General features: G+C 43.8%; 1 protein-coding gene across 1 annotated transcript in view; it reads right to left on the bottom strand.

Moving 5' to 3' along the window:
- Positions 1–13,225, bottom strand: part of DIXDC1 (DIX domain containing 1) — a 35,672-nt gene extending 22,447 nt beyond the window's left edge. Inside the window, exons 1-2 of the mRNA XM_009638409.2 lie at positions 13,166–13,225; positions 1,261–1,390 (exon numbers count right to left, since the gene is read on the bottom strand). Coding sequence (XP_009636704.1) covers positions 1,261–1,390; positions 13,166–13,225 — 190 coding nt within the window. The remainder of the gene's footprint in view (positions 1–1,260; positions 1,391–13,165) is intronic.
- Positions 13,226–18,585: the final 5,360 nt, after the last annotated feature.

Raw genomic sequence — 18,585 nt, forward strand, 5'->3', positions numbered from 1 at the left:
CTTATCTCTTGTCTGGGTACTGCAGGAGGCATGCATGGCTTCTTGTCCTGCTTATAAGGTACCCAGTACCAGGAATAACTAGGTTGAAGACTGTATTAGGTTTACATGGCAAGGTTTTGGTAGCAGAGGGACTACAGGGGTGGCTTCTGTGAGAAGATGCCAGAAGCTTCTCCCATGTCCAAATGAGCCAGTTCCAGCTGGCTCCAAGACAGACCCACCGCTGGCCAAGGCTGAGCCAAACAGCAATGTTGGTAGCAACTCTGTGATAACATATGTAAGTAGGGGTAAAAACTGCTGCACAACAGCAGCCAGGAGAGAGGAGTGAGACTATGTGAGAGAAACAGCCCTGCAGACACCAAGGTCAGTGCAGAAGGAATGGGAGAAGGTGCTCCAGGCACCAAAGCAGATTCCTCTGCAGCCCATGGTGCAGCCCATGGTGAGGCAGGCTGTCTCCCCTGCAGCCCGTGGAGGTCCATGGTGGAGCAGATCTCCACCCACAGCCTGTGGAGGACCTCACACCGAAGCAGGTAGATGTGCCCCAAAGGAGACTGTGACCCCATAGAGGCCCTTTGCTGGAGCAGGCTCCCAGCAGGACCTGTGGCCCCATAGAAAGGAGCCCACACTGGAGCAAGTCTTCTGGCAGGACCTGTAACCCTGTGAGGGACCCACACTGGAGCAGCCTGTTCCTGAAGAAGGGCACCCCATGGAAAGGAAGGACCCATGCTGGAGCAGTTTGTGAATAACTGCATCCCATTGGAGAATTTTGTGGAGGACTGTCTCCCATGCATGGCACCTCATACTGAAGCAGGAGAAGAATGAAGAGGAAGCAGCATCAACAATGCATAATGCTCAAGGGGAAGAGGTAGAGAATTCAGGAGTGAAGTTGAGCCCAGGAAGAAGGGAGTATCTCAGCAAGCAGGTCACTCTTCCAAAAATGCCACACACTAACACCAATCCTTTACAAGGTAAATCCTTTCATAACTCCATTCCAGCCTCATGGGAATTAATACAGTCCCTGACAGGTTTTAGCACATCTGTTGTAACTGTCTGCTAAAACATAAGGACTTTAATAGAACTGCATTTATGATTTGCTTTATGATTGTTTTCTTTTCAAGGCACTCCTTCCCATCCCCCAGCAAGCTCTGACACCGTCACTGACATCTGCCAGCATGCCTGACAGATGTCAGAGCCAAGGCCAGCCTCTTCTACACAAGATCTAAAACTGCAAGATGAAAAATAGTGCCATATGGCATTACTGACCTACAATCTCAATGAGCAAAGCAAGAATGACTCCATCTCGGAGATCTTGTCTCAGGTCTTGGACTGGCTTTATTGTTGGCTTCTTCTTCAGCTGGGAATTCACCCAGGCCACATATGCCTGTAGCTGTTGCTGAAAATAGAAAACAAAATGTTTGCACGTCATTGCCCTTGCAGGGGGAAGTTGCATAGCTCTCACTTTTCCATCTTCACAGATCTCATTGTCTTTTGTCCTTGAAAACAAACACCAGTGGTCTCATCCCAAAGCCTGGTGAGCACTAACTGACATCACTGCACACTGTGGTGCAGCTCACTCCTCGCCAGGACAGGAAAAGCAAGCAGGCAGCGGGACATGACTCATGACCTAAGCACAGCTGAGAGGAGAGCTTTACGTTACATTTAATCTTGGTTGGTGCCAAACCAATGCTGTCATCCCCTCATTTTTGGCGCCAGAATTGGTTCACGGACAGTATTCAGTGTCCCATCACACTATTTTCTTCCACACATCAAGAAAGTAGAAAACCCCCAATGCAGAAGCAAGAAACCCTGTGTTATTTCCCATTAAACTATGCCATCTACCACAAGAAACCACCAGGACAGATTTCTTGGAAGAGACAATATCCTCCCTCCTTAACACACCCATTATGGCTCACTTGTAACAGTTCATGCAACAAGAAAGAAACATCCTGTTGTACAGCCCCCCTCCTCCATTTCCTTGGAGCTGCATCAGCATTTCCAATGGCCCAATTTCTATTCCTGTACACGTTGAAGCTGGCTTGCCAGAGCACTTAACACCTGCAAGACCTGAGAGCAATGAGCACTGCCTTTCCAGCAGATCATACTGGACGCTGCTTCATATAGCTGCACGTGTTGCCACAAAGGGGAGACCAGGCAAACTGAAACTCAAGCTTCTGGTCAGTGTAAGGACCCATCTGGCATAAGTGACTGAAAGGCAAAGAGCAGATTCACATGACCTTTCCCTTTCCACCCCCCTCTCAGGAGCACTTCCGTGGCTAGTAGGAGCACTGGTAACACTGAAATCCCTTTGGGCAGGGCTGGTGTGGTACATGGAGAGTAAACAAACTGATCCATTTATGCGATTACCTCCCTTTTCACTAAGCTTCCCAATATTCTGCCAATGCAGCAGGTTTTAAGTCTCCATTCCATATTATCTCAGCAATCTGAGTTAGAGTTATGCTTTTACAGCCCATCAAAGTCACAATCTGATCACAGCTTCATTCTTAATTATCCTGACATAGGAAATCCAACTTTAATCACACCATGGCTTGGTCCGCTGGTTCAGAAAGGTGACTGGACCTGTATTCAATCAGTTCTGCTCACTCAGCAGAGAGCTGAACAGAGGAGATGAGCTTGGGGGACTGCCTGATGACTTTTGAAAAAGGAAGCAGAAACGGCAGATCTGATGCATGTCTGCCAGAACAGACTTGGTCTGTCATGTGGATTGGATCTCCATGCTCTTCTTTGCATGTCAGTTTTGCCTGCCCAATTTCAGAGGTCTTTATTTTTGACTTAATGCAACTGGGCACTGTAGAGAATCAGCAAGCCTTGACTTTCTCTCTTGCACAAGTTGATGATCCCGTGCTGATTTTCAGAACCCCAGTGGTAACTCTTGCCAGCTGCGAAAAGCATCCCCACATCATGCAATTGTATTTTAACTGATCATGTGGGCACTGAGGTTCAGTGTCACAACAGTCTAATGCCACAGCCAGAGAGACCACAAGCTTTCTATTACACAGATTCAGTAAAGCTTTAATTTATTCAAACAAGTACCAGAGAAGGGAGATAGGTTTGTTTATCGTAATAGTAATACAGCATCATTCTAGAAATATCTAGATTCATAATATGTACCAAATAGGGTTACAACATGAAATCTGTATCTGAAGTCTAGGTAATTTAGGGAAATAATCTTACCACCATAGTGTTTACTGCCTTGTTGTCATTTTCTAAATCACTTTACAAAGCTCTAATCTGTTATATTGTACTAGTTCCACAGGGGCACAGCCCCTTCCAGCCTACAGAAAATTTGCAATTTTTATAGGAGTCTTTATGGGGGGTTGATTCAAACACTTCTGTTTTCACTCAAATGAAAAATAGACCCTTTCACTAAGCAGTTTGTTTTCTTTTCTCTGAACATTCTTCATGCATTCATAAGAAAGCATTTTTGTCAAACTTTTAGTTTCTATCTCTTAGAAGTATGAGAAGGCTGACATTCTTAGGAAAAAGTAACTTCTAAATCCCAGCACATGTACAATTTAAACAATGAGTATTAGAGGAGGATTTTGAGGCAATGGAATATGGATGTCACCATTACAAAGTAATTTCATACCAGTAGCTGCTATAATACTGCAGACTTATATTTCATTAGCAGACTTAGTTTGGTTGGGTGGTTTTGCTTTTTTTTTCCCCACTAAAGCATAAGATTTTCCTGTAGAAGTTCAGACAGTTGGACTGATCAGCATTTCCTGATTTTGTATCCAAAAACTAGAAGATCTAATGACTTTAGCAAGAGACTTGGATTGCTGCAAAGCTAAAAACCCAGGGAGTAAGCTGTCACTTCTGGCAGCTGAGGTGAGCAAGTGACTGAACGTACCAAGAGAGTAACAGATATAAAAGTTTAGTGACCTAAAAATGGCAAAGTGGTGTTAAATGCATGAAGGGACAAAGCCCCCAGGCTGCTCAGCAGAAATCCCAATAGCAATTTTTAAGCTAGTAAGTCAAAAATGCTTTACTTCAGCACTCTCTGTGGCTTCCCTATCAGCTGGCACGAACTGGGCAATAAACAAGGACATTGTGGGCCATACCTTAAAGCCCTACACCTCCAACACAAGCAGAAGGCCTTGTTCCACAGCCACAGATTCAGTTTAATGAATTGGACCCATAAAAAAAGTAAAACACTTGTTTCACTCCCTCAGAATTCCATTTGTTTCAAAAGCCAAGACAGCCATCTCAATTCACAACAGAACAGCCCTAAGTACTATCACAGCAATATTATCTGCTACTTGGATGGACATCATTCATGGCATCTGTTCTGCAAAGTACTCCAGGTATCATCTTCCAGCACAGAGAAAATAAAGATTTGCTAGAATGTACTTCTACCACGAGAACCACAGCTCCACATAACCTATTCCACCCCACAAAAATAATCCCCATCCTGTACTTGTCACTTGTCCACAGAAATACACAAAAAAATGCATGCTCCATCACCAGTTGTGGCTGCAGGCATCCCAGCTCAAGCGATACACATGCCCCATCCAGTCTCACATAGGTCTCAGCTCCTCTTAGTCAACAAGACTCCAAGGAGGAGAGAAAAAAGGTTGGGAACAACCTAGGAGATGGATCACACATCTCAAAACTACACCTCCTTTCCTCTTCCATGGCTGTCCCCGCTGTGCTTTCACGCTGCCTCCTGACACCAACATAGGACATTACATTTTGTGCCTTCTAAATAATTAACAAAAAGAGGCACTAACCTCAGAGGCAGAGCAAACAGGAGTACACAACCCAGAATGAGTAAAGGATGCAGAGTGAGCCTTTTTGCCTTAGGAGGCTGAAGCCAGTAGTCCCCCAAACCTACTTAGGTCCCCTGCTCTGACAGCTGCTCAAATTCTTAGCACTCCTCTTGTTTAACTTCCATCTGTCTAGTTGAGCAGAAAGATCCTGTGGGACCTATTACACTAGTTCCCGTGATGGTGTAACTATGCTAGTACAAATTTCCTACAAAACCTCCAAGCTTCACAGAATTGAACAAATCCCTAGAGCTTCCTGTTGTTGGTTTATAACCTGGTATGGGTGACAACTATATCCAAAAGCAATCAGAGAGGGAACAGTTATTGTTCTATCTAGCGCATCCTCTTCCTTCAAAATACTAAAATAATTAGCTAAATAAAGCTTCCCTCAACCACTAACCGCTCAGGAGTTTTCTGTTTCTCCCTGCATTTTTGTTTGAGCTTCTGTTCAGACAAATCTTAGACCTGATGGGGCTCACACTGCTCTACTCCTGCACCAATATTTCTTTCAAACCCAGGATTTTCAAAAGAAAAACATATCAGCCTAGTCTAAGATTTACTATGCAGAGCACATGTTATTAAGATTATGGTGGAGTTAAGCTTAATCCTATTTATGTTAACACAGCTTTGTGTTCCAAAAAAAGACCTGTACCTTGCAATGGGAAGAGTAGCTCCCTTACCTGAAGGAAGTTGGAACCCAGATTGCTGCAGCTCCTAGGCAGATCATTGTAGGGTGTTTATACCCAAGTCACTCTGAAAGCCTTAAAAGACTTCACACGGCAGGAGAAGATTTTTTAAAGCAAGGTACTGGGACCCACCTGCAGTTGTAAGAATTTCCCAACTTGCAGGCACTTCTGCTGACAAATTGCAGGTTAGTACTCGAGTAAATGCAACATATCTCTGAGCAGGATTTTACTTTGGATCATTTATTCAGCACATACCTTGAAAAAGTGCTTCAGACCTTCCTAGCTATAGGAAAACAGCTGTAGAGGTCAGGAACATATATATTTGTGCTTTCAATTGACAGCCAATGATACACAGGAGGAAAATGCCCTTCCAGGGTCAGCACATTTTTCTCAGCAGCTGTAATCCCTAACTGATAATTACAATTAAGTGTCATTATCTAGTATTTTCCACAGGTGGAAGAAAAGCAGCAGCTCTACTGCAAATTTCTTGCCAGTTGTATGTGTCCTTGCTATTCTCATTTAAGCAGTGCAATTCACCACCTGCTGCTTAGGGTTCATGTTTCTCCCCTCTCAACCATCAATCAGTCCAGTCTACCTGACAGTAAATAGAGGCAGATCACAATGCCTTGATATGCTACTCTGTCCTTCGTATCACTGCCATCTACGTTACACTGTGTAAGGTTAATTTTCACCTCTTCTGAGATTAGGGTATTGCACATATGAAGTCGGCCAAATCTTCATTCTTGGACAAAATCATTCTTTATCAGGCAGATGCCTTGAGAGGGCCTGACCTCCTCGCTATCATGTCACAGTAGACTCTGATGACACTCTCTGCTTCTAGGAAGAGATGACATTTCTGTGTTCATTTGATGAATTTGAATCTATCCTTATGGTTGGATTTAGGGAATCAGCCTGGAAGAGTCATGTTTCTCATAAACTTTGCTCTGCTTTTCCTTTACACCCTATGGACACTGTCCAAGCACCAGGTCTAACAAGGTCAACAATAATAGCCCTCATGCTATGAGGTTGGTCCCAGTATGAAAGGCATTTAGTGTCCTGTCTGTTCAGAGCACTGAACCAAATGTCTGCAACAGCAAAGCCCGAATGCTAGCCTAATTGCATCAGGATGTAATGTTTAAGGCCTTGTATGATTTCTAAGCTTTCTGACATTACGTTAATTAGATGGGAACTGTAATTTTCCATCCAGTGTTCCTCCAGTTTGATTTTTTTGTTTTTGTTTGAGAAGGCCTTTGTAGAAGGAGAAAATAAAAACTCATAAGCAAAGAAAATGCTTCTGCTCTCAAAGCCAGCAGAAGATTATTTTTTTTCCCTCAAAATTGCTGCTTAAATGTGATTCAGGCTGTTTAATGTATTGAGGTAGCTCCTGATGCACCCAACAGTGAAAACCACCCAATTATGACCAGAGTGATGCTAGAATGACCATATGCACCCATAGGTCTCCTCTTTCATAAAACCCCTACTTTAAAGGGGGCGGTGTGATTTCATTCAAAATAGCTTTTGGTCTGATGTGTATTTTCCAAATCTTCTATAAACAGCCTGTCTCAAGCACAGAAGATGCCTCAGTACAGCAACACAGTTTGGAAAAGGTGGCACCCATGCAATTTGGTGCACACCACGAGACAGAAATAGTGTGTGAGCTGCAAAAGAACAGGAGGTCCTTAACCCTTTTTTGACTGGTTTGCTGAGACCCAGGAAGAAGGATAATCCTGAAGTCTTGATGAAATTCTAGCCAGCACATGTTTTCTAGAACTTCTAAGGTCAAAGACTCAAGCAGCACAAACCTTTGGGAGGAGCAGCCCAACAATGTCCTTAACCTGTGCTATGTTCTAGGCACACTGAGCTGGATTTTCCTTATCTTAATATAAACCATTTCTTCAGTGCACTGAATTCACCTCAAGCAGTAGCCACATGTTCCTCCAACCAGATTCAAGCATATAAAGGCCAGGCTTTGGCTTTCTGATCTCTTAGTCCAGACAACATTTTTGAAACCACCAAGTCTGACTATCATTCATCACTGTTCAAGTTTGTGCAAAGATTTTAGAAAGCAAATGCCTGCAACTTTAGAAGGCTTTGGCCAGATCTTTAGAAATACTTTAGAGACATTCCTGTCATCCCGGGTGTTCAGAATATGAAGAATTAAATTCTCCTTTCTGTACATAGCTTCTTAAACACAGATCTCGCACAGGAACCGATTCTGACCTTCATTCAGAACGTCAGGATGGTGCAGAACAAAAGCCTGATGATTCCATTTTCCCTTTTACTATAAGAAACCTTTTCCTTCTATTGATCTTTTGCCAAGACATATCCTTGCTGTCAGACAGTGATCTCACTTGTGCCACCCATCTGCCAGATACAGGTATTTTTGTGGCTGACATATAAGTGTGCTTTCTTTAAACAGTAATGTTGCCTGTCACTTTCATAACAAAACACGCAAGCATTCTCCCTGCAATTATCTATTTTCTACCTATACCTCCTTTAACTCTTGTTTGTAAAAATCCTGGGATTACTCACTATACCTTCTACACCCCCAGTGGCAGTTCTATGCACCCTTTCCATGTTCAGAAACCTGAAGATGGTATCCGTTCCTTACACAAATTCACTATCATTGTGGGCAGCAACTCCTCCAGCAGTCTAACAGATAGAAAAGTCATGCAAAATGAATCTTGCTAGGATATATTCCTTTGAATCAACAGTCAGATATCCGCACCCCAAAACGTCACTGTCATTCGAAGCCAGGTTGCTGCTTTAGGCACAATTTCTGGCACTTCCGCAACATGGTTTAGTGCCTCTGCACTTTCCCCAATCTGGTATTTTGAGGCCCTTTTCTTACACAGGCAGTTTCTATGCAAGCATACAGGCAAAAAGCTGAGGCCCAAAAGATCTTTTACTGTAAACTGCCAGTACTTCGGAGCACATGATTCACCCTGAATTATCAAATGGTTCCACTACACCCAAGTAAAGTCTAAGGTCTGTCAAAACAAGTTGCACTGAGACATTCCATGATGCTTCAGGAAAGAAAAGGAGCATTGTTCCTTATTTAGCAGAATGCAGTCACTAGCCCTGTACAGACAGGGAGAAGAAGCTTTGTGAAGAGGCTGAGCACACAGTATGACTGAACAGTGCTTTTTGTGGGCAAGAACCTTTCATATGAAGAAAAGGGGAAGTGACACCCAGTGAGGTTGCCTGGTCCAGGATGAAGGGTGCTAAAGGCACAGGACCCAGACTCTGTACTCACTCTGCCGATGAGTTGTGAATTTGGCAGCCAACTTTACCTCCGTGTGACTCAGTTTCTAGCTACAAAGCAGCTGTACTATTTTTTATGTTCCTTGTAAAATGCTTTGATAACAATAAATCTTCGACTGTTACTGTGCAAATGCACTGTAATACACCCTGCCAAAGGACAGCCACTGCTATGCAACCAAGTAATAGCCTGACTTAGACATACAGTAAACCCCAGGCAGGGACTGAATCCTAACTGCTCAACCCCTAATCCTATACAACAGTAAATACATCCTTCCCTTGCTGATAGTCCTATTGCTGGCCAGGCACAAAGGGCTTTGGGAAAAATGGATCAGAATTCCTCCTAGAGCAAGCAATTGACTGCTAAAGTACACCTCTATCTAAATCCAGATGTGGGAAGCCCCAGCTGTGTTTTCTAATGTCTGCACTTGAGGCTTAGCAGAATTACAGTCCAGCAGCTGCTCAGTCTCTTGCAGACCAGACAGGCAACCTGGCAAGGTTCAGGTGGTTCTTCAGATCCCAGCCTTTCTCACTCTGGCCAAGCCTTAAACAAGTGTGTCTGACCATCCCGTGGCTTTAACAGTGTAAAGGGAATGTAAAATACTAGCAGACTCACACCAAAACAAAGCTGATGTGAAATGAGACTTAGCCCTACTATGTGGAAAATAGAAGTCTGTCTGAAGAGCTTCATGTATTTAGTGAAACCCAGGCTCTGAGGCATTTGGTACTACAGGTTGCATTTAGTTATGGACTGATCCTAATGGGCTGAACTGGACGAGGGAGACAGGAGTCAAAACAGCCCTCTTCATAGTGAATCCTATTAGCTATAAATAGCACTCATTGCAAGGAGAGGATGAGTGCAAGGTTCTTCTGCTAAGATCACAGTAGCAGGGACATTTTTATCACAGATCATGCATGTTACACTAAGGGGAACTGAACAGCTGCCAGAACAAGACAGTAGCAAGTCCACACTGCCAGAAAATTACTTCAACCAGAAAAGCAAACCAAAATCAAACCCAAGTTATTTCCCGTAGCAAGGATTCAGATCTCACAGACAGGATGCCATCTAATCATCTCAAGTCCACTAACAGATACAGCACACCTTGAAGAGTGAGGGAGAGAGACTGTATTTGCGGGAAATCCAGGAAATACCTACTGCAGCTAAGAACCCACTGCTTGAAGGAAAATATTACATGAAGCACTTGGTGAGGGGGCAGGCAATGAGCAGCCTGCTCGAGAGAACACAGAGCCGTACCTGCACCGCACCACTTCCTGCATGCATACTGCTGGGGATGAGCAGTTCTCACATAGCAAAGTGTGTAGGTATTTCCCCATGTAGACAGAGCCTATGTAGTAACCTTGCATTTCACTTTGCTGCTGTTGGGAGACCTAGATTTCAAAACAACCTCTGCTTGGGCTTTTAAAAATTCACTGCCGTTTAACTGTCTGGAGAGCAGTCAATCCCAGGCCTGTTGTTCAATGCAATCTCGGAGGGAAAAAATAGCTATTTCCAATGACTTACTGCACACAACCAACTACATAATTAAATTGCCAGAGGAAATGATCTTCCAACTTGAAAAAGAAAAGGTATATTATTGTTAAAATACAGACACATTAATGTATTGGAGCTGTCAGGCCCATTTCTGACACGTCTGTGTGCTCCATCTGTTTTAAAACACTGCCATTTCCTAAAGGAGAGAGAACAAACTGAGGCCACATGGACAGAGTCACCAGAGAGAAGATCATGCCCCGTATAGTTTCCCTGCATTATAAACTAGTGCTTTTAGCAGCCATACATTCCCATGCCACCATCCAGCTGTGGGATTGAATTATTTAGCTGCCTCAGAGCAGGATAAGTCTCAATAAACAGCAGGGAAACACCTTGAAGGCAGGATAGTGCATTAATGAGAGGAGGGCAGGAGCTGCGTGATGCCCACAGGGGAGTTTGCTGCATTTCAACATTAAACAAAAGTCATCCTGCTTTAGATGTCTCCAGGTGATGCTGTCCACAACTTACTTTAGCTTGGGACTTTGAAAGGGAAGGGAAATACACTGGCCTGAACCTGCAATTTACAGGGCCCCTTTAGCAATCTGTAATTATGTTCATCATGGAGAAAGCATCACTCTAAGATGATCTGTGAAGCAGAACAGGCATTAGCAGCAGAAGGGACAACTGTGCTGCATTCTCTGTCCCTGCTCATGAGATAATGAGGCTGATGGTGTGGTGCTCAGCCAGCAGGATGGACAGAGAGGGAAAAGAATGCAACGGAACAAAAGAAACTTGCCTGTAGCATCTTGGCTGTGTTGGGTAACTTTCCAGGCATGGTTGTTGACCAAAGGTGCCAGATAGAGACATACAATCAAAATCCCTAGGGAAACCGGAACTATACCTGGCCTGTAGGTCCAAAGCATGTGTAGGGTTGCACCTGAGCTCTGCATATACACCTAGGAGCTTGCCAGTAGCTTACTTAGTTACTTGTGTATGTTACTGCACAGATTTGGAAAGTACATCCTTATATTTCAAGGTATCTAGCCACCAAAAGAGCCACCTGGCCAGAAAAGATTGCTCTATCAAAAGAACAGACACTGAATCAGCAAGACAATTCCTGCAATACCCCAATTCACTGCTTGTGTTAAATTAAGTCTGACTTTTTATCTTGAATCTGGTTTTATACCCAAACATTAGGTTTAGTAGCCACTCACTTCCAGCCTTCTAACATCAGAGTGCTGTGTTGGCATCAGACACCTTGAGACGCTCTTTCACATTCAGGGGACTTCTATAAATAAGCACCTAAGGTACAAAGAGATAGGGGAGGAAGTACAGTTGGTGGATCAAAGCAGAAGGCACAGAATTACAGGGTTTCTTGCTCGTTTCCAACTGTGTCTGTGATGTGATGCATGTCCTTGGCAAGTCACTTAACCTCTCTGTACCGTAGGTTCTGCACTTGCAAAATTTATTTTGATTTTACTTTTGTTATAATATGAAGTGTGTGATATGGAAGAGAGATCCCAAGTGGGAGACGTGAGAGTGAATCTATTTTTATGCTGGGAGAGGGACTTTTTTTTTCCACAGTTGAGCTGTCTGTGGGTAAAACCAGACAGTGAGGGTGGGGCTAGCACTGAATGGAAAACTGTTCTGTGCTCCCATTATTAATTATATTATTAATATACAGGTTACTATTAGCTTATGCCAGAGAAGGATCTGCTGGCCTCAAGCACAGGAAGTGTAAGCTTGAGCTAAAGCAATACTTTGCTAGCTAAAAATGAGACTGAGATACTCCGTGGAGGAGGGGATGGAGTATTTACACAGTTACGCAGAGCAATCAAAGGGGACCTGTGGCTGGCGTGAAGCTGTGAGGCTCAAGTTTCACACCAGTTTGTTTTCCCCATGCTAAGCCCAGGACGGATGTTCATTTTCTGTGAAGAATGAAGTATGGGGGCAGAACAGTCAGGTGGGGGCTGAGCTTTGCAAGGATGAGGAACCACTAAACACGAACAAAAATAAGCTATGCACTCTAAGAAAGAATAAAACACACCAACAGACTATCCCTACCACCAGGTGAGAAAGCAAATAGCAGCCCCGGTTTGGTTTCAGCACAAGCCCCCGCAATTTTCATTCATTTTCAGCTTGCAGACAGGAAATCATGCAGACCATCCTGCACGATGCACAGCCAGGCAGTGGCTGCCCCTGCATTTTGTACTGAGTCCATACAGAGTCCAACGGAACTAATTTTTTGTGCACCCTGAAGAGGGAAGCCGACAGCAATCTGTACTCCCCATGCAGCTACAGGATTCCCATCTCTGAAATTTCTTGGTACTTCTCACTCCTTATTTTATGATTTATTAGTCTCCCTAACAGCAGAATAAGCAAATAAAGAACACTTTTAAAATTATATTTTCCTGACCAAGACGGATTTCAGTCCCCTAGACATTCAACCTACTGAACAAGATGGGGGAAAATAACAGCCAGCCTGCTCTTTTGTCAGCCTCTCCCAAGAAATGTGTGCCCACAAAGCAGATATACAGGCTTTCCAACAGCCTTCAGACATAGAGACTTCATATACTCAGGAGAGAAGTCAATTCTATAAAACAAACTGTGCTCCATAACCTTGCTGCAGTTTATATTATTTACTGGTACAACAGTACAGCGCTGTGAGGAGAATAAAAACTCCAAGCTTAAAAACACCAGCTGTAAAACAGCCACAAACTCTTCAGAAAACTATTGCTGATTTGCAGACCCCTGGCTGAGCTGCCCAGTATGCCTCTCTGCTAGTAAGCAGCTCTCCCGCCCTGAAATCTTGTGCGTTTTTCTCCTTCTCTGTTCCTCAAAGCACTCAAAGCACTGGGACACATAACAGTTCCTGAGAGATGCTGCACAAAAGCATGCTGCCTTGCCCCAGAAAGGTCTGTGTGAGACTTGGGACATGCATTTACCTCCGTGAAGCCCTCCTGAAGAATATCCAGTAAATTCCCCCTGGCCAAACAAGCGAGCATTCTCCACGAGCCCACCGATGGGCGAGGGTCTCACAGGACACAGGGCAGATCCTCCAGCTCTGGGCACAACCTCTTCCTCCTTCTCCCAAAGACAAAGAGTTGGAGCTCATCAGGAACCGCATTCATAGTCTCATATGTGCAGCCCGTTACTGCACACAGATAGTTGAGCCAAAGTCAAGGCTTGCACTGGGCATGCTCGAGAGGGAGCTGCTGGGGGAGCGGCGGGAGAGATGTCACACGGTTCCTATAGAAACGCTTCAGCTTACAAGATGCAGGCCCAGGACTGAGTTGGGGAAACATCTGAAACCCATTTCCAGCAGTCATACTCACACAAAACCTGCTGCGTAAAAGAGATTTTCAAACCCACCAAACACAGCAAGCCCTGTTATGGCGTGGGGGCAGGGAGAAAGTCGAAGAACAGCAAATAGCAGATGCCTTGCTTAGCTAGAAAAGAAAAAGGAAAGAGCTGCCAGCTTTAACTCTCAGCAATCATTCTGCAGCTCCAAAGAAACAGCAGCATTGTCAGCAACCTGGTAGAGACAGGAAGCTGCAAACCAGGCCACAACACAGCTAGTAATATCTGCATGGTGCACGGCCCTGCTATAGCTGCCCTGGCAATGAAGTTGAAAAAAGACAGAAAACTTTCAAACCAGAATTATATACAATCCCCAGCAATTTTTCTAAATCAATCATAACTGCATTCATCCCAGAAACAAGTGTCAAATATCTCCAGGCAATCTCTCGAACTTCATCTCACCTTACAGTAAATGCCCAGGAAAAAAAAAAAAAGAAAAACCTAAAAACCTTTCAGAATGGATGAAGACACCTTCTGCCAGGGGCTCTGGCTTCCAGTCCACAGAGCAACACTGCAAGTATTGCCCAGTGATATTGGACTGGGCCTTCAGATTTCAAAATGTCTGGCCAAACATTTCTAAGGGAGAGACACATTTAAAAACAAACATGTTTTTCTGCCTAAGTATTGAAGCATCTGGAGGAAAAAGCAATTGCATAATTTCACCCTGTCACATATGGAGATGCTGCTAAAATACAGAAAGACAAGCAATAGGTAATTTCCCTCTGTAACCAACCCAAGTCATTCAAAAAGGAGTCAGCCCCCAACCCTCCATGACATAAGTTTTAAATTATTTATTCATATTTGCCTTCCCTACTTTTCATAATTCAGTGGGAACTGAGATTTTTATGTTTTCATTGATTGTAATATCACTTCTGTCAAGCAAAACAACAGATTACTGCAAGGCTTTGCATAGAGTTTTGTAAGCTGGCAATGCTCGTGGTTAGTACCTTGATCCAGTTTACTTCTGAGACTCAAAATGCCATTGAATAGACAGCAATAAATATTTATCCCCATTTTTTGTGATGCAATCAACTAACTTATGCTTTTGCAATTTCAGCAAAATTTCATAGAAAAACTGAATAAGTGGTTTCCCCATCAGACAGAAAGTGATCCAATTTAAAACAAAACAAAACAAAACAAAACCCAACAACCACAAAACACACTATTAGCTTTTTCTGTGGGCTTTGTAATGCTATTGTTGGCTAATAATCTCAAAGAAAGACTTATATTTATTATCTGTTTCTCAGTGCTACAGAGTAAACACACATTCATAGAAGACTTCCATTATTAACAGGTAAGGATATGGAGGTCATCCCTTCCCTCCACCACTTCCATTTCTGGAACAAAAATAATTAATTCCAGATGTACTGATGTAAAATCAAATGTACTCTAAATGCACAGAGAGGTTGCAGATGGCCGTTAGGTATTCTCTGATTGTTTTTATAATTTGTTTTATGAATTTGATAGCAGATTAAATATTTTATGCTCATAATTCCCACAAACTCTAGATATTTACCCTTGTCCTTTGAGGAGCAGAGAAGCCAAAAGCAGGCAGTCCCTAGCCACAGACTTTACACTGGAGACATAACCCAAGTTTACAGGATTAAAAAATAAATAAAAATAAGAATAAAGAGATAGTCCTTCAGACAGCATAGAAATGCAAAGCACAAACAGGTTTTAAATGTAAAGTGTACTATTTAAATCACGATAAGAGGATACACTGAGACCACCAGTCCGTTTATTGTGGTCCACCTCAGTGGCATATAGTAGGTGTACTGTTGCATTAGTGATAGGCAACGAGGAAGCACTTTTAACACTTGTGCTCCACCCCGTAAGAACTACAACACATCTGGGCAACAGCAGGATATAGAGACTGCCATTCAGTCACTGCTTGCAGTGCAACCTGCATTTGTCCGTAGAGCTTGTATGTTAAGTCTTGGCAGGCATCTCTAGTTTGTCAGGGATGCAGACTGGCTTTGTTCAGAAGTGGGACACGGCTATTTGATCATCTAAATGCAAACCAATTCCAAGGTCCCTGTACAAGCTCTCTGTGGCATCACCCCCAATTACAGCTTAGCGGTCATATGAGATACAAAACACATCCTTCAATCACAGTATGCTCCCCATGCCCTTGCATAGCAGGACAGCATTACGCAGCGTGATGGTGAAGGGGCTGTCAGCCACATGGGTTGAGCAGCTGGCTTTGCAGATAAGCCATAAAACCAGTCCTGGACTTCCTTTCAGAAACACAGTGATGGATCTATATATGTATAACAAATAAAATAGTCAAATGTGGTCTAGGGAAGGGCAATTTCTCCTAGGCCAACCAAATACAGCAAATGACAAAAAACCCCACGTAGTTATTAACACCAAGAAGCATTTCTCTCACCGCTACTCCCTACGCCCCTATTTCCTAGCACAAATCAGGAGACCTAAAGCCAGATGTGTCACCCATAGTACAGTAGTGCCACGCCTGAGAAATGCAGAAATACTATCTCAGCTGAACATATTGGGGGAACTGTGAAGAAGTTGGTTTGGATCAGCAAGACTCTTCAAGCCAGAAGCCCTACCCTGCCTGCCTATTTGGATCAACCAAGAAAAGCTGGGACTGAAGTCTGAAATTCAGGTGCTCCCATATCCCTGTTACAAAGCTTCTACCTACTAGAACACCAACACAGTGAAAGGCAAAGTGTCCTCTCTACACTTGCCAGGTTCACATACAGGCCCGCTCACAGTATGTTTTCCATCAGAGATTTTGTCATCAAAGATGCGCTTCTACATGGGGTTTCTTATCTTTGAAACAGAACTGCCTCACGTTGACAATATGAATGTCAGAGAATAGAAACTAGGCCATTTCTGATGGCTAGACTGAGAGGCAGAGCATGCTGAGCCATTCTTCTGTTTATTGTGGTAATACAAATGTATCTTGGGTGTATGTGTGTGCTGAAAATAACTTTTAAAAATTAAATGCTTGTTCTCCCATCTTTGTGTTTCACCTTTAAATGTCAAGCTTCTTGTAGCAGGAATCATATTTTTCTTTCAGTTTTATAACATCATAGTAGATGCCTTTGAATGTTATCTTTGCAAGAAGCAAACAAAACAGCCTCTCACTAAAACTAATGTTTCACAATTCTCCCTGAATATGCCCCCACTCGGGACATGGTTTGGTAGGCACGGTGGTGTTGGGTTGAGAGTTGGACTTGATGATGTCAGAGGTCTTTTCCAACCTTAAATGATTCTATGATTCTATGAACTGTTGTTCCTCGTGTGAGTGACCTTCAAAACCAACATGTAGGATGGCGGTTTGGTTGGTAACATTGCCCTCTCCTGGCCAATATCAGCATAACCCCAACCCTTGTACTTGCCCCTGTTGAATTCTGCACAAGGTGCATGACAAAGCCCCGTTACTGCTCTCTTGCCTGTAGTTGTGATGAGGCTGTCGTGTCATGGCAGCACCACCAGGATCAACACATAAGCCTTCTTTCAAGCCTTCCATCCGAGGATTTTAAGGCACTTTATCAACATTCTCTGATTATTTCATTTATCAGCTTTTGAGAAAGAGAGAAAGATCAATGGCCACAGTTCAGCTCTTGCTTGTAAAATTTTGGTTGGGGAAATAAAAGCACGTGAGGCTGATTCAGAAACAAAGGTTGTGAGGTTTGTGAGACCATGACTGCAGTAATAGCAAAGAGCTGCCTAATGCAAGTAATGCCTTTGTGTCACTGAGTGTCCCATCCCCACCTGCCCATCAAGTATCCAAAACAGAGGTCAGACACAGAAAGAACTCCTGAAACTCACAGAGGATGCAGCAGGCTGTGATGTGTGTTGGGGCACCGTGTCCACTAAAGTTCCCATGCTGGATGTCACAGCTCAGCTCAGTGCCAAGAAAATGCACCAGCACTCCTTCCCCGTTGAAGCCTGAGGGGGAGAAGTAAGCGTATTAAATACAAAGTAAAGAATTTTCTGAGAGGGAGAACAGACTTACTGACAAAATATCTGAATATAAGCAAAACAAAGGAGGAAAGTTGCCACTTCCATTGCCTGCAGAAAATACATTTAAGGGTGACAGTCTTAGGGAAATTTACATATTTTTGTATTTTCTTCCACATGTACAGTATGTATGGTGGACAGAATTCCCCTGAAACACATCCAGAAAAAATTCCAGATTACATTGGCTTACACTGCACATAGGATCTAATTATCTCTTCCCATTTGTGGAGGGGGAATCCAAATTCAACAGAAGTTGGATATGCCAGCCAAAGCTGTAGTGGTCCCTAGTGTCAAATATTCAGGGTATTACTTGATTCAATGCACTTAGCTCAGACAGCAAATATTCATAAATAATTTTAAGAAACAATTCCACATACTGACATTTATATTTAGGAATTTTCTGGTAATCTATATTTTCTTTGCTTAGTCTTCCTTTAGAAGTCCAGAGTGAAGTCTGGTGAAAGGAAAGGTGGGGGAGTTTGGAAGAGTTAGCAGAAAGGATAACGGTAAGGTTCCTTGAGAAAGACTGAATGACAGTACGAATCACTGTTTTTAAGAATCATTTCAAGGTGGCCAAGAGCGTAACCCTTAGGCAGATGGGCACTATGATCTTGGTTGTGTCATCCTGGTGCATCTGTAGGGACCAACGATCAGGGGTAGGACAGGACAAGCAACTGAGGCAGAGCCAAGGTGGGTTGCTGAATCTGCTTGGGATGGAGATATTCTGGGGGCCATCCTGCAAAGCGGGTATGAGAGCGAGTGAGAAGGGAGGCCACAAGGTGTAGGGCAAGGATCTGAGGCCTCAGAGGGGCTGTGTGGCCCCAGGTGCCTCTGGAAGCGGGTCGGCCCGGGGGTTTGGAGCACGGGGATCCCCAGGAGCAGGGCTGGCTGGGGGACACCAGGGTGTGAGGAAGGGTAGGCCCGGGGCGGGGGACTGGGGTATCGGGAACGGGCCGCGGTCCTCAGGAGCAGGGCGGTCCCGGGGGCTGAGGAGCCCCGGGGGAGCGGGTGGCAC

This window comes from Egretta garzetta, unplaced genomic scaffold (genome assembly GCF_000687185.1).
Source record: "Egretta garzetta isolate BGI_Z169 unplaced genomic scaffold, ASM68718v1 scaffold365, whole genome shotgun sequence".
NCBI classification, from domain to species: domain Eukaryota; kingdom Metazoa; phylum Chordata; class Aves; order Pelecaniformes; family Ardeidae; genus Egretta; species Egretta garzetta.